General features: G+C 37.6%; 1 protein-coding gene across 5 annotated transcripts in view; it reads right to left on the bottom strand.

The window, feature by feature from the left end:
* Positions 1 to 3246: 3246 nt before the first annotated feature.
* The window catches only part of FAM161A (FAM161 centrosomal protein A), a 31945-nt gene continuing 20531 nt past the window's right edge, over positions 3247 to 14660 (bottom strand). For 2 of the 5 annotated variants that reach the window (XM_073791340.1, XM_019943077.3), the window contains exons 3-7: positions 12778 to 13944; positions 12269 to 12436; positions 10512 to 10611; positions 4440 to 4594; positions 3247 to 3977 (exon numbers count right to left, since the gene is read on the bottom strand). In XM_073791340.1, the coding sequence (XP_073647441.1) occupies positions 3842 to 3977; positions 4440 to 4594; positions 10512 to 10611; positions 12269 to 12436; positions 12778 to 13944 (1726 nt within the window). In that variant the 3' untranslated portion in view covers positions 3247 to 3841. Of the gene's footprint in view, positions 3978 to 4439; positions 4595 to 10511; positions 10612 to 11552; positions 12437 to 12777; positions 13945 to 14660 lie in introns of those variants that run through there. The other 3 variants (XM_073791341.1, XM_019943079.3, XR_012325686.1) reach the window with 2 other exon arrangements.

Raw genomic sequence — 14660 nt, 5'->3', positions numbered from 1 at the left:
CTCCACCCCAAATTACAGTCTTGTTCCCAAATACTATGAAAGTGGGGACTCCCCCAAGCTCAGTGTTTCCCTCCTATAACATAGCCCACTGGGTGTGAAGGCATCCATGGGGGTCCCTCTGCATCTCCCCCAAGGAACTTGGAGCCAGCACAAATGAAGAGCATGCTGACACTTCAACTACTGCTTTTACGATTAGTAACAAAGTCCTTTGTCTTTGATATAGGAGTCTCATGTCTTCTGTCAACATCCATGAAACTGTGGCATGCTAACTTGTTAACTTATAAATATGGTAAAATCCTAGACCCTGCACAGTTCTTGACAGAATCTAGAAAATCTGTCCTGGGCTGCTTCTCCCTTGTAGGAGTACAGTACAACTCATTCCACTTAAAATATGAGCAAAGAAAAAGGATCACAATTGAATCTCATTCAAAGTGTTTTTCTTGTTTGTTTCGTTTTGTTTTTTAAACAGGAGAACCAGAGAAGAATAATATCTGTTTGGACAATGAAACCATATCAGAAAAACATACCCACAAAAGGAAAGAAAACTATAGCTATCATAATACTTCAGAATTAGCTAAAAGAAAATGATAAAAACTGTAAAGGGAAATGTAAATTACAATGTGAAAAACTCTGAAATAAAGTGACTGAAAAAAGTGACTGAAATAAAGTGACTGAAAAACTCTGAAATAAAGTGACTGAAAAAAGATTTTAAAAGAGTAAAAAACCCAGGAAACATCAGAAAGAAAAAGTCATCTCAAAAATGAAGACTAGAGTGAATAAATACAACAAATAATGTCTTAAAATGAGGAAAACGTGAGAAATAGAAAAGAATTGGAGGGACCTCCCTGGTGGTGCAGTGGTTAAGAATCCACCTGCCAATGCAGGGGACACGGGTTAGAGTCCTGGTCCCGGAAGATCCCAGATGCCACAAAGCAACTAAGCCCGTGCACCACAACTACTGAGCCTGCGCTCTAGAGCCCACGAGCCACAACTGCTGAGCCCGCACGTCACAACTACTGAAGCCCACGTGCCTAGAGCCCGTGCTCCGCAACAAGAGAAGCCACCACAATAAAAAGCTTGCACACCGCAACGAAGAGTGACCCCGGCTCGCTGCAACTAGAGAAAGCCTGCGTGCAGCAATGAAGACCCAACGCAGCCAAAAATAAATAAATTTATTAAATAAATAAGCAACAAGGATATACTGTATAGCACAGGGAAATATAGCCATTATATTGTAATAACTTTAAATGGAGTAGAATCTATAAAAATATTGAATCATTACATTGTATACCTGAAATGAATATAATATTGTAAATCGACTATAATTTTAAAAATAATAAATTAGTAGTAATATAAGTAGTAAATAAGTAGTTCAAATATTATTTCTAACAAAATAATACTTAAACCATTTCATATCTCACTTAAATAAAAGAATGTTTAAAGTTAAAAGTTTCTTGAGTAATATCCTGTCCTCTGACACTATCACTTGAATACCCTAGTTTACAAAGAGCCTTTCCATATACGATTACACCAGTTCTTCCTACAGCCACCCAAGATGGGTACTATTCCCATTTTTAAAGAAAACTGGAGATTGGTCCTGAAAGCAAGTCCCACACACTGCCCATGAAACTGAGAAGAAACAGAATGGGGAGTAAATCCTTAGGAAGCAAGTTACGTTTTGAACGTTACAATTTGTGGATTGTGTTTCACAGGTTCTCAATAAATTGGAAGAGAAATGTTTTTAATCCATGTGTACTCATTTTGAAGTAATTATAAGTAAAATTAAAAACCATATTCATCTACTTACTCATCCAAGTCTTTATTAAATACCTACTGTATGTACAATCCTGTGCAAAATATTAAGGAATAGAAAGATGAAATTTTAAGTTGTGCCAACTCACAAGGAGTTTACAATCTAATGATAGTGACAAACAGTTTAACACAAACTTAGGAAAGGAGTTTATGAGTGGACATTTGCTCTTAATTGAGAAAAATCACCTCATGTTTTAATTTAAGGCGTAAATTGCCAGTTGGAAGACACTGCTATTATATACACCTTTATTAGTTCTTCGTTTTTAAAGGTTTATTGTTTCTAGGAAAAGAGAACTCTTACCCAATCACATCTTTATGACTGGTTTGAGTTTTTAAAACAAAAATTTGCTCAAAGAGCAAAATGATGGATTCATATAATCAAATTAACGTCATGCACAGAAAGACAAGTGTGTCTGCAATAATGTGTAAAGAGTTGAGCACAACTGGGTCCCGTATTAAAGGGTCAAATCTGAATTATTCTGGAGACTTGCCTTGAAAAAGTTATTATACACAATTTCATCATATATAAAACAGGGGTGATATTTAATTCCAATTAAGGTTAAAACTCAGATGCTATAATTATTTCCACCTGTCTTAATACACAGGGTTAAAAAAACTAGTATAAAAGCTTTTCTAATAATTTATGTATCAAAAATAAATTGGAATAAAAGTAGGGATAAAAGAGAAAAAGTGATGATGGTGTGGCTAATTTAACAGTAACTCTCTCTTTGGCCTTGGAATTGCCACTTGGAGATTAATTTTTCTCCATTTTAAAATGGGCTTTGGGACTTCCCTGGCGGTCCAATGGTTAGAACTCTACCCTCCCAATGCAGGGGGCATGAGTTCAATCCCTGGTCGGGGAACTAAGATCCTGCATGCTGCACAGCGTGGCCTAAATAAATAAATAATAAAACGGACTTTGAAGCATGTGCCCTCCCTGGGTTCTGCATACCTTTCACAACTGGCTTCTGACTGGTGCAGCAGGTCTGGTGTTGCTTTAACGGTTGCAGACCAGGCTTAGAGTTTCTTTAGCAGTCCAGTCCCATCAAACTTTTAGAAGCCTTCAGGTGTATATTTATCCACACTCAATTTGATGTTAAACTTACCCAAATAACAACTTTTCTTCCTTTTCTTTTTTATTTTTACATTTGAAAACTCTTGAGTTTTATTCGTTGGCCTCTATATTCTGACATCCTCCGTTATTTAGTTTAATGGCAGCTCCCTAAGGGCATACGAAACAATAGACTTGGATTTTTCAAAAAAAAAAAACCAGTAACTCTCAGTGCATAAATGAATGTAAATGTGCAAATTATCTATTTTTTCCTGTTTTATTACTTTTTAAAAATGGCTCAGATAAGAAATTTAAAATACCTAGTAAAATAAGTTTGAGGATTCATTTTGTGAGACGTACTGCAGAGAAAAAGGAGCAAGTAGTATAATTTAAAAATATTTATTGATTCATGCTTTCCAGAACTTTTTTTTCAAACCAAAGGCCAATACTCCCCTCTGCTCTCAATGCTAAGCATTTTTTTCCACCCAAAATGATAAAATTATGTATATTTTTATACCTAATCAGTTTGTGACAGCTGTGATTCTCAAACACTTTTTAAAAATAGAAGTAAGATCAAAGTTGCAAACAGACCATATGTAGTACTTTTAAAAACTGTATAGGCAAAGCCTGACTCTGAGCAAATGACCCATCAGCTGGATTCGGCCTTTTCAGGCTACACGAGGACTTTGCTCAAGAGACCTGCACGGGGCTTCCCTGGTGGCGCAGTGGTTGAGAGTCCGCCTGCCGATGCAGGGGAAAAGGGTTCGTGCCCCGGTGCGGGAAGATCCCACATGCCGCGGAGCGGCTGGGCCCGTGAGCCATGGCCGCTGAGCCTGCGCATCCGGAGCAAAAAGAGACCTGCACGTTATCAGACGGGTTCCCATGGATGTCCTTAACACCACAGGCGCGGCTTCTGACACCCAATGCTGCCAACAACATCAGCGGAACAGAGAGGAGACCCTGTCGACTGATTCAGTTTTATTCTTCAACACAATTCTCTTCTCCACTCTCTTCATCAGCTTTACCTGTTTCCTTGCAAGAATCTTGGCTGTTGGTATCAGTAAGATAATTTTCTTCCCCATTCTCTCTTTCTTCTATTTTCTCTTCATTAAAGCTAGAGGAAGAAATTTATCAATCTTTCAAAGGAAAAATAATTTGGTTTAAAGGTAAACAAACCCTCTGTAATGTACGCCATCCTGCAGTTAGTCTTCCTCAAGTGTATAAGCTCCGATTTATCAAGAGAAGTCTATAAAAGTACCAATTGGGAAAGTAGATATTCTTCTGAGAAGTAATTTATTTCAAAACTTGATTGACTCAAACTTCATTTGAAAGCATGTTATTATTTTCATTATTTATGTCAGAAATTTAAATTATTTTACTTTAAAAACAAGATACTTCATCACCTTGTAATATTTTGAAGTGTCAAACATGTTAAAATGTCAGTATATTTTACAGTAGTTCACATGTATTCCATTAGGTAAAAGGCCTTTTAAAATATCATAGAACAGAATTTTAGCTTTCCTGCAAGTAAGAATTTTTTCAAAGGTAAACCATTCAGACATCTTATATATGTTACCTTTCTTTATCTTCAGTGAAACTTTTCATCTCTTGATTGCTGAAGTACTCAAAAAATTTTCCACTTTGGCCTTTCTTTGAAACAAACTCATCAGATATTCCTAGTGCTTTTAAGGTGTTAGAATAATGCTTTTCTGCTGCCATTCTTGCATTTTTCTACAGGAAAGACAAACCTTTTTAGATAAGAACAAAAGACTTTAAGTTTCCATTACAAATGTACGGGTTAAAAGCTCCTGTGAAAATTAAATTCAATAATCACAGTTGGTTGAAAAATATGCATACCCTCTGACCAGCAATTCCACTCCTAGGTATATGCCCAGAGAAACTCCTACATATCTGCCCAAGGAGACATACCAAAATGTTCAGAACAGTACTGTTTGTAACAACCCCAAACTGGAAACAACCTAAATATCTATCAGCAGTAGGATGGATAAATAAATTGTGACGTATTCATGTAACAGACTAAAATAAAGCAACAAAAATGAACTCTAGCTATATGCCACAACATGGACGGATCTCACAAGCAGCATACCGCAAAAGAGTACACGTAGTATGATTCATTTACATAAAGTCCAAAAACAGGCAAAACTAAACTATGTTGTTTAGGGATAGGTACAGCAGTGGTAAAACTGTAAAGAAAAACAAGGAAATGCTTATGTCAAAAGTTAGAAGGGTGGCTACCTCTAGGTGAGAGGGTTTTGATCTGGGAGGGGCACACAGGGTTTCTGGGGTACTGGCAGTGCTCTAATGCTTTTAACCTGGGTAGTGGCCACATGAGTTTTGATCTATAATTATTCTTTATACTGTTTCATGACTGTTCAAGGATATCTGAAAAAAATCAGTAAGAAAATAAGTTCCTGTGATAGTTGTCAGAGAGTTCTTTATGTGCCTACTGTAAATTTTACTCTTTACATGCCATATCTCTAATCCACCAAAGATGATAAAATCATCTATGTTGTTACCTTAATTCTGTAGAGGAAGCAAGAGATACAGCAAGAAAAACATGAATTTAGAACTGGGTTCAACTCTCCAGAATGTTACTTCCTGGCTTTGTGGGAGTTGTGATGACACTCTCATACCTAAAGCAAGTCAGTTGTCACAGTTCCTGAGGCCACAGGATTTACAGAGACATAAGATGACTGGGGTTCTCATTAGTGCCTTGGCTTTACTCCAATTTTATCTCCTATGAGTGGACATGAACTAGTATAGGGCCAAAAATCGTCATCTGGACCTCAAACTAAAGGAAAGGCCCGAGGAATGGCCCAGCCCCAATGCACCAATGGCATCCCATCCTGGAAAGGGTGTGGAAGAGCACCCAGTCTCACTCCAAATTTAACAAATAAGTAAGATACTCCCTCCACTCTTGCTGAGGTTAAGCTGTTTGCTTAAGGTCACAGGATATAGTGAGAGGGAAAACCAAGTCTCTTAATCCTTTCCTGAGTCTTCTCCACTCCACCATGCTGCTTTCTAAGTGGAAGTGGTTATCCTGGAGTTTGAAGGTAGCCTAAAGCCTGACTTCAGCAAATCAGTGTCAGATATTTTCCTAACCCAGGGATTCCAGCATAAGGAAGGACCATGGAGTCTAGTGTCCCATTGGAGAAACCAAAATGGCAAAGACTGATTACAATGGATAAAACTATCACCAGTGCATTTCCTGACATGCTAGAAAACTGAAAAAAGAAGCACTCAAACTGCTGCTAAAATGCACCCACTGTGAATAATAATAAATTTCAGAAAAGTAAGTAAAAATGCAACCAGAGGCTATGAACACAAACAGACAAGACTTGGGGAACTGACAGGCACAGCAAAGTGAGAGGAGAACTATGCCCCAAAGACTGTAAAGCAGAATAAAGAAACCCCAAACGTAACCCAATGTATTAAGAAAAATATATTCTAATTTTAAGCAAATGAAATATAAAAGATTTAAATGATACTAATCAATGTTAGTGCTTGTAAGCCTTCATCTGAATTTGGCTTAAAATCCAATTTAACATCTATTCAGTTAATAAATCCTGTGATTTTCAAGAAACAGGAAAACATGGTTTGCTCTGTCCTGGATCACAGGCTTACTCTGCTAGGGGATAACTCAACAGCAGCAAGACCACAATTAACACTTATAAACGGGTAATGCATAAAGTTGTGAGTGAATTTATTAAATAACAGCCGTTAATTAGCAGCAATAGTCACTGCAAGAAAAAAAGAAGTTCTAATTTATGTTAACAAAACCAAAACAATGGTGAGTCACCCTCAGTCACCCTGTATATAGAATTTATTACCTTTTAATATTTTATATCAAGGTGAATAGTGTATAATTGTTCCTAATTGAAACAAACATTTCCCCCTTGAATTTCACAATGCAAAAGAATTGTAAAGACCATGAAATAAAAAGTAGTTAAAATAACTGTATGGTTATTTTGTTTTTCTATCTAAGACTGCAAAAAAAACAAATTAACTTTGTTTCTTGAGGAAACCAAAATAATGAGGAATGATGAAAGTCTGTCTACAATCACTGCCCTAGTTTGAAGGGGAAAAATACTTAATTTTTATGAGCCTAAGTTTAGTTTATAGTAATTCTTTCCTTTATTTAATAATAACTGAATACTTATTTTGTGACAAGCCCTCACGGGAGGTAGAGGCTATATGGGGAAAGAGAACAGCATATGTGTGGGTCAAGGGTGGTGGAAGAAATATCAGCTATGAAACTAACCTATGTTTTCAATATTTAACATTTCTTTATGGGTTTAATTTCACACACACCACTTATTTTACCACATTTTCTCTGGTGCTTAGAAAGAGTGGGAATTCACAGCATGGTAAAACTGCTTGTTAATACTGAGGCTCATCACTAGTATTGTCAGGGTAGTGCTCTCAGCCTGGACTAATCCCAGGAAGAAACAGTTCAGTTTGGGTTCAACAAATGTTTCTTAACATCCCCTTTGTGCCATACATTGTCTTAGGTGCTAAGTGCTAGGAATACAAAGATTTGACCAACACCTTTAAAAGTAACTAGCTGAAAGAGAAGAGAGCATTGAACAGATAATTTCCACACAACATGCAGGAGCAAAGACAGAGATGCACAAAAGAGTAATAAGAGAACACAGAAGAGGACTTCCCTGGTGGCGCAGTGGTTAAGAATCTGCCTGCCAATGCAGGGGACACAGGTTCAATCCCTGGTCCAGGAAGATCCCACATGCCGCGGATCCACTAAGTCTGTGTACCACAACTACTGAGCCCATGAGCCACAACTACTGAAGCCCGTGCACCTAGAGCCCGTGCTCTGCAACGAGAAGCCACCGCAATGAGAAGCCTGCGCACCACAACAAAGAGCAGCCCCTGCTCACCACAAGTAGAGAAAGCCCGCGCACAGCAACAAAGACCCAACGCAGCCAAAAATAAATAAATAAAAAGACTAAAATACTTACTTTAAAAAAAAAAAGGGGGCTTCCCTGGTGGCACAGTGGTTGAGAGTCCGCCTGCCGATGCAGGGGACACAGGTTCGTGCCCTGGTCTGGGAAGATCCCACATGCCGCGGAGCGGCTGGGCCCGTGAGCCATGGCCGCTGAGCCTGCGCGTCTGGAGCCTGTGCTCCGCAATGGGAGAGGCCACAACAGTGAGAGACCCGCGTACCGCAAAAAAAAAAAAAAAAGCCTGCAGTTGGGAGCTGGAGATAACTACTTTGAGGCGAAAGTCAATCACTTTATGCTGAGTAACACAGAACAGCTTAAGATAATTTTTTTCCCCTAAAGTTGAAACTGAGATATGAAAAAAAACACCATCCCTTAAAATGAAAAGCATTACATAAAATTATATCCAAATCAGTCAGTAAAGGGTTCCCATAACTTTGAGAGGCTGTAATATGTAGATTTACCCATAACACACGTCCTTTGTCCTCAGTGAGTCACTGACATGGGCAGTCCTATAAGGACACTCATCTGTCCCAGACACTTGCTGGCAGGAAGCTCCAAATGTAACAGCTTGAAATTCACAACACAGCACCTGTAACCTCCAGTGATTTTGTCCATTGTTAAACCATGTCGCCCATAGGAGCCCCTCCCTCATGGACACAAAGGGGAAGATCATCTGAAATTGACAAATTTCTCTTAAGGGAAAGACTGTAAAACTGAGTATAAATCTAGTAAAATCAGAATTCATCGTCCATAGGATCAAAGTATTTTTTCTGATAAAAAGGAAGTGCTTCTCACAGACATAGAAAACAAACTTATGGTTACCAAATTGGGTGAGGAGGGATAAATTAGGAGATGGGATTAACAGATACACACTACTTTATATAAAACAGATAAACAACAAGGTCCTACTGTATAGCACAGGGAACTATATTCAATATCTTGTAATAACCTATAATGGAAAAGAATCTGAAAAAGAATATACATATACACACACATATACATATATAACTGAATCATTTTGCTATATACCAGAAACTAATACCACATTGTAAATCAACTATACTTCAATTTTTAAAAAAAGGAAGTCCTTTCGGTAATTGTAGATAAGACTAAAAATTATAGACTCACTTAAAAAAACTGATCAACAAAATGAAAAGGCAAAAATTTTAAAATGAAAAGGCAACCTACTGAATGGGAAAAAATATTTGCAAATCATCTACCTGATAAGGGGTTACTATCCAAAATACATAAAGAACTCATACAAGTGATTAGCAAAAACCAAATAATCAAATTTAAAAATGGGCAAGAGATCTGAATAGACATTTTTCCAAAGAGGATATTCAAATGACCAACAGGCACGTAAAAAGGTGCTCAACATCACTAATCATTAGGGAAATGAAATCAAAACCACACTGAGATATCACCTCATACCTGTTACAATGGCTAGTCTCAAAAAGACAAGACATAACAAATGCTGGTCAGGATGTAGAGAAAAGGGAACCCTTGTGTGCTGTTCGTGGGAAAGTAAATTGGTGCAGCCATTATGGAAAAAAGTATAGAGGTTCCTCAAAAACTTAAAAATAGAACTACTGCACAATCCAGCAATTCCACTCCCAGGTATTTATCTAAAGAAAATGAAATCACTATGTCGATTCACTGAAGCATTATAGACAATAGTTAAGACGTGGCAACAACCCAAATGGCCACCAAAAGACGAATGGATAAAGAAAGTGTGATACACACACACACACACACACACACACACACACACACACACACACACACACTGGAATATTATTCGGCCATAAAAAAGGAAATCCTGCCATTTGTGACAATACAGATGGACCTTGAGGGCATTATGCTAAGGGAAGTAAGTCAGACAGAGAAGGACAAATACTATATGATCTGATTTATGCGTGGAATCTAAATACACACACACACAACTCATAGAAAAGGAGATCAGATTTGTGATTACTGGAGGAATTGGATGAAGGTGTCAAAAGGTACAAACTTCCAGTTATAAGATAAATAAGTACTGGGGGTGTGACGTTCAGCATGGTGACTACAGCTAACACTGCTGTGTGGCATATTTGAAAGCTGCTAAGAGAGTAGGTCCTAAAAGTTCTCATCACAAGGAAAAATAATTTTTTTGGTAACAATACGAGGTGATAGATGTTAACTAAACGTATTGTAGTAATCATTTCCTAATATACGTATGTCATTATGCTGTATACCTTAAACTTATACCTGCTATATGTCAATTTTATCCCAAGAAAACAAACAAAAAAAAAACTGGCAGGAATAAATCTGATTCAATTAGCCATTTTGTTTCATTTTTTAATTTTTCAAAGACTTCCAAAACTCACCTTAGTATTTGGCCAAGTTGGTACTAGCCATTAAAAACAGGTTGTGAAACTATTATTTTGAAAATGATTGGATTAGCAGCATGTTCTTTATCAAGCTTACGAGCCTCATCAAGATTCAATGCTCAGATTTAAGCAAAACTACTTACTTGACTGATGTGATGAAGCTGTCACAGAAATAATACTATCTCAGTAAATTATATAACACATAAGAAAAATGGACCATAAAAATTAGGAGATAGAGATGTTAAAAAAAAAAAGAAACAAAGCTGACAATAGCTCTCAAATTCCAACAAACACAACCTGAGCAACTCTTTCAAATAGCAGCGGCCTGTTTTTTAATTTTTCTTCTCTTTCTTCTAGTTCTCGTCGGTATTCTCTCATCCTTTCTTTTTCACTCTTTCTAAAATCAAATAAAAGGAATGGAATTTTTAAAAGAAGTAAGAATTTGCACATATAACATTTAGCGTAGATGACAAATCAGAAATTAAGTCATGAGCACAGTTTATCACAATTTCTTTCCCAGACTGGTAAATTTTTATGGAATGCAGGATAAAAGTTCTAGGTTCTGAGAGCACACATTTTACATGCCGGGAACAGTCTGGGTACTTTGAGGTTCCTGAAATCTTCAAAGCATAATGGATTCAGTGGCTTCAAACTGGCCTGAGGAGATAAATGAATGCCCTCTTATCTCATTTATAAGTATTTATAAACCAAAAAAGTTTGGTCCAAATTTGGTATCTTCTCTTTAAGGAATTTCTTCTGAAAACAAGACCTTGCTCTTCTTTTTTCCCCTAAATGATATCTCCTATAGGTTGATGGCACAGTGAATTAAATGGGAGCAGGGCAGGGGAGAAATGGGGATTATGGGAATACCACATAGAGAGGAACAGGAACCAAAATACACAAATTCACTGTAAGTATACTTACTATTTGAACCAGATCCTATAATAAATTAAATTATGTGACTTTCTCTATGTAAAATACACTAATTCTACCAAGATCATAAGACTTCATGGATTAGAAAAAATAATTATACCATAAAATGATAATTATGCTTAACTATACACAATTTAGCATTATGGAAAATCCCGTTTACTTTCTAAGGATGACTAGTATATTTCTAACAAATATTTTGCTCAAGTTCATCAAATCAAGCTCCTTTTATCAATGAATTACATTGATACACATTATAAGGAATGTATACATAACATCTGTTACAAAGGAATATAATAATTATTATACATAATATACATTTAAAAAGGAACACTCATAATTAAAAGCAAATATAGATTTGGGGATACTTATAAATCAGATTAAAAATTAATAAATCATATTACTTACCCAGCTTTGAGGGAGATATTTTACTACTTAAACATGAACATTTTTATGTCGCAACATAAAAATGTTCCTCTGGAACACTGATTTTCAAACTTTGTACTGCAGAATTGCAGCATGTAATACATACTACTAAACCTTAACACACGTGTTAACTGACACACCACATAACTGATGTTAACATCAATGTGTTAATTTGTGCTATCAGATATCATGCAGACCTTAGAACAAAGCTCTCTGACATATCTGTTTGTTGAAGAATATTCTGAGATTACACGGCAAGCTGTTAAAAAGAGCTTTATCTGTGTGAATCAAGATTTTTCTCAATATTGCACTGTGCAATAAAAAATAATATAAAGAAAAAGTTTAGATGCTGATGTAAGATTACAACTGTGAACCATGGCCACATGTTTTTCTGTTCATCAACATGGCATCATGGTCCTGGAGTCAGTATACATGTTGGTTCTCACCACGAAGTGAGTGAGTGAGTATGAGAGAGTGTGTGTGTGTGTGTGTGTGTGTGTGTGTGTGTGTGTGTGTGTGTGTGTGTGTGTGTGTGTGTGTGTGTGTGTGTAAGTTAACTATAAGTAACTGATAGTAACTTGAATCCAGAAACTGAAATACTAATACTATTCTTAATTTTTTCATATATTGAGGGGTCCACTGATTCAAAAAAAGTTTGAAAACCAATGATCTGGAGGGTCAGGATTCTCTCATGATACCTGAGAGATTTTACTCTGGATTTAGACATTTGAGCTAAACTCTGATGTGAGTCATAAGCCTTAGCCCGGGTTGTCAAGAGTTTCTGCAATTCTTTCATTCTTTGCTTCTGCTTAGTTAGGATCCGATTTCTCTCTTCTTCCAACATTTTCTTTTCCTCAAGTGATCTCCTGAGGGCAACAAACTAAGGCTTAATTCACTTTAAGCCAATGAGAATGTTGTTTAGCAAAGACAACACGGGATAATTCAACGGTTGAAAACAAGGGGCAACCTTCTGAGAAGGATCTGAGTTGTAATTAGAAAATCAATAGGGTGACTGTAACCTTTTCTATCCCCAAAGATTCATAAAATGGAAAATACATTCATTTCTTAGAAGAACACCCTCTGGCAAAATGTTCTATATTATATAGTAAAATATGTTACCAGATAAAATAACGTCATAGTTTCAAATTCCCCAGTACAAAATCAATGGAGCAACCACGAGTCAATCAGTACTGCATCAGTTATTTACCTTGTGGCTTGTTCTCTTCCTCTGGAGGACACCGTGGGCATGGGAGGGTTGCAGCTACAAGGCACAGGTTTTGCATTTCTACTTCTTACTGGTGACCTGCGCCTTGGAGACAGATAAGGCCAACGTGTTTCTTTTAAATTTTCTTCATCTGCTTCAATATCTGCCAAGATTTTCTCTCTTTCAGTGGATGCATGTGAGGCTGCAGGAAGGTCAGATGGTTCACAGACTGTCAGGGGTTTTGGACACTTCTGTTCTGAGTGATGTTTCTTATATCTCTCAGGAAGGTCTTCAGTATCAGCAGTCTGGCACCTAAACTTGTGTTTACACTTGGACTTTTCAGCCTGTTCAGGACACTTGGGCTTCCTTGTAGCATAACTTCTGCGAGCTGGACTACAAGGCAGAGGGGATGAATTCTGTAAAAAGTCTTGGGTTCTCTGCTGCGTCCTAATGTTTCTATAGAGCTCTTCTTCTGTTAATGTGTCATTGACAGTTGAACCATAAGTAGATCGAGGTATCGGTCTGGCTTTAAATTGATTTGTTTTCTTCTTAGACTTAAAAAAGTCTTTCAGCTGCTTTTCCCGAATTTGCTTCTGTTCCTCCCTTGCAATAAACTTAAACGGCTTTTGCGAGGCCAAAAGAGCTTCTTTGTTTTTCTCCTTCATAGACCTCCTCCGTTCTTCATTTTGCTTGACTATATCATGATAAAGGGGGAGAAAGACGAACGCAGGAACTGGGTTGGCTCGGAATTTTTTCTTACACTCTGATTCTTCTTCTTGTTTCTTGAGCAGTTTGCGTGCCATTTCAATATCTGATTTAGATTTCATGTTCTCTTCTTTTTTCTTCTGCTCTCTAATCATCATTTGAAAAGGCTCAGGTACTGTAATCTTTGGCACCCATTCTTTTGGCTTCTTTTTTTTTTTTTCGAATGCTGGCAAGTCAGCATCTTCAAACTGAATATAATCTTCAACAGAGAAGTTTGTCCACATGTTGTTGATGAGCTCCTTAGCATAGGTCATCATTCTGCTTTTCTCAGAATACTCTTTTTCTACGTTGGGCAACTCATCTTCAGAGGAAGACACAATCAAAGAGGAAGACTGACCTAAATCAGGCTCTGAAATTGATGTCATTAATGAAACAGGATGATGGGAGCTCTTTTCTGATACAGACCTACGTAAATGAGAAGAATAATTAGGTTACTCTTTCAGCTGCATGTGACCAAATATAAAGATTAAGAACTACATAATTTCTAAGATCAAGGCAAAATCAGTTAGAAAATAGGAGCTAGATAGGGCTTGTGAAAATTATCAATTTTTTTTTAGAACAGAGCCTGGGAGATGCCGATAAATGATCTAGTTTTACTCCCTCATTTTACAGGGCAGGAACCTAAGACAGCAGAGGCTCCTTGGGTCTAATCACTATTGAATTCTCCACACATTTTCCAGAGTCACCATCTTAAAACATACATCTGATCAAATCACTCTCCTTCCTGAAACTTTCCCATGATTTGTCATTGTTACAAAGTCTAAATTATAGGGACTTCCCTGGTGGCGCAGTGGTTAAGAATCCGCCTGCCAATGCAAGGGACACGGGTTCGAGCCCTGGTCCGGGAAGATCCCATATGCCACGGAGCAACTAAGCCCATACGCGACAACTACTGAAGCCCGTGTGCCACAACTACTGAAGCCTGTGTGCCGCAACTACTGAGCCTGCGCTCTAGAGCCCACGAGTCACAACTACTGAGCCCACGTGCCACAACTACTGAAGCCTACACGCCCTAGAGCCCGTGCTCCACAACAAGAGAAGCCACTGCAATGAGAAGCCCGTGCACCGCAACGAAGAATAGCCGCCGCTCGCTGCAACTAGAGAAAGCCTGTGCGTAGCAA

The sequence above is a fragment of the Tursiops truncatus genome, chromosome 14 (assembly GCF_011762595.2).
Source record: "Tursiops truncatus isolate mTurTru1 chromosome 14, mTurTru1.mat.Y, whole genome shotgun sequence".
Lineage (NCBI taxonomy): Eukaryota > Metazoa > Chordata > Mammalia > Artiodactyla > Delphinidae > Tursiops > Tursiops truncatus.
This window is presented reverse-complemented; position numbering and strand designations above follow the sequence as displayed.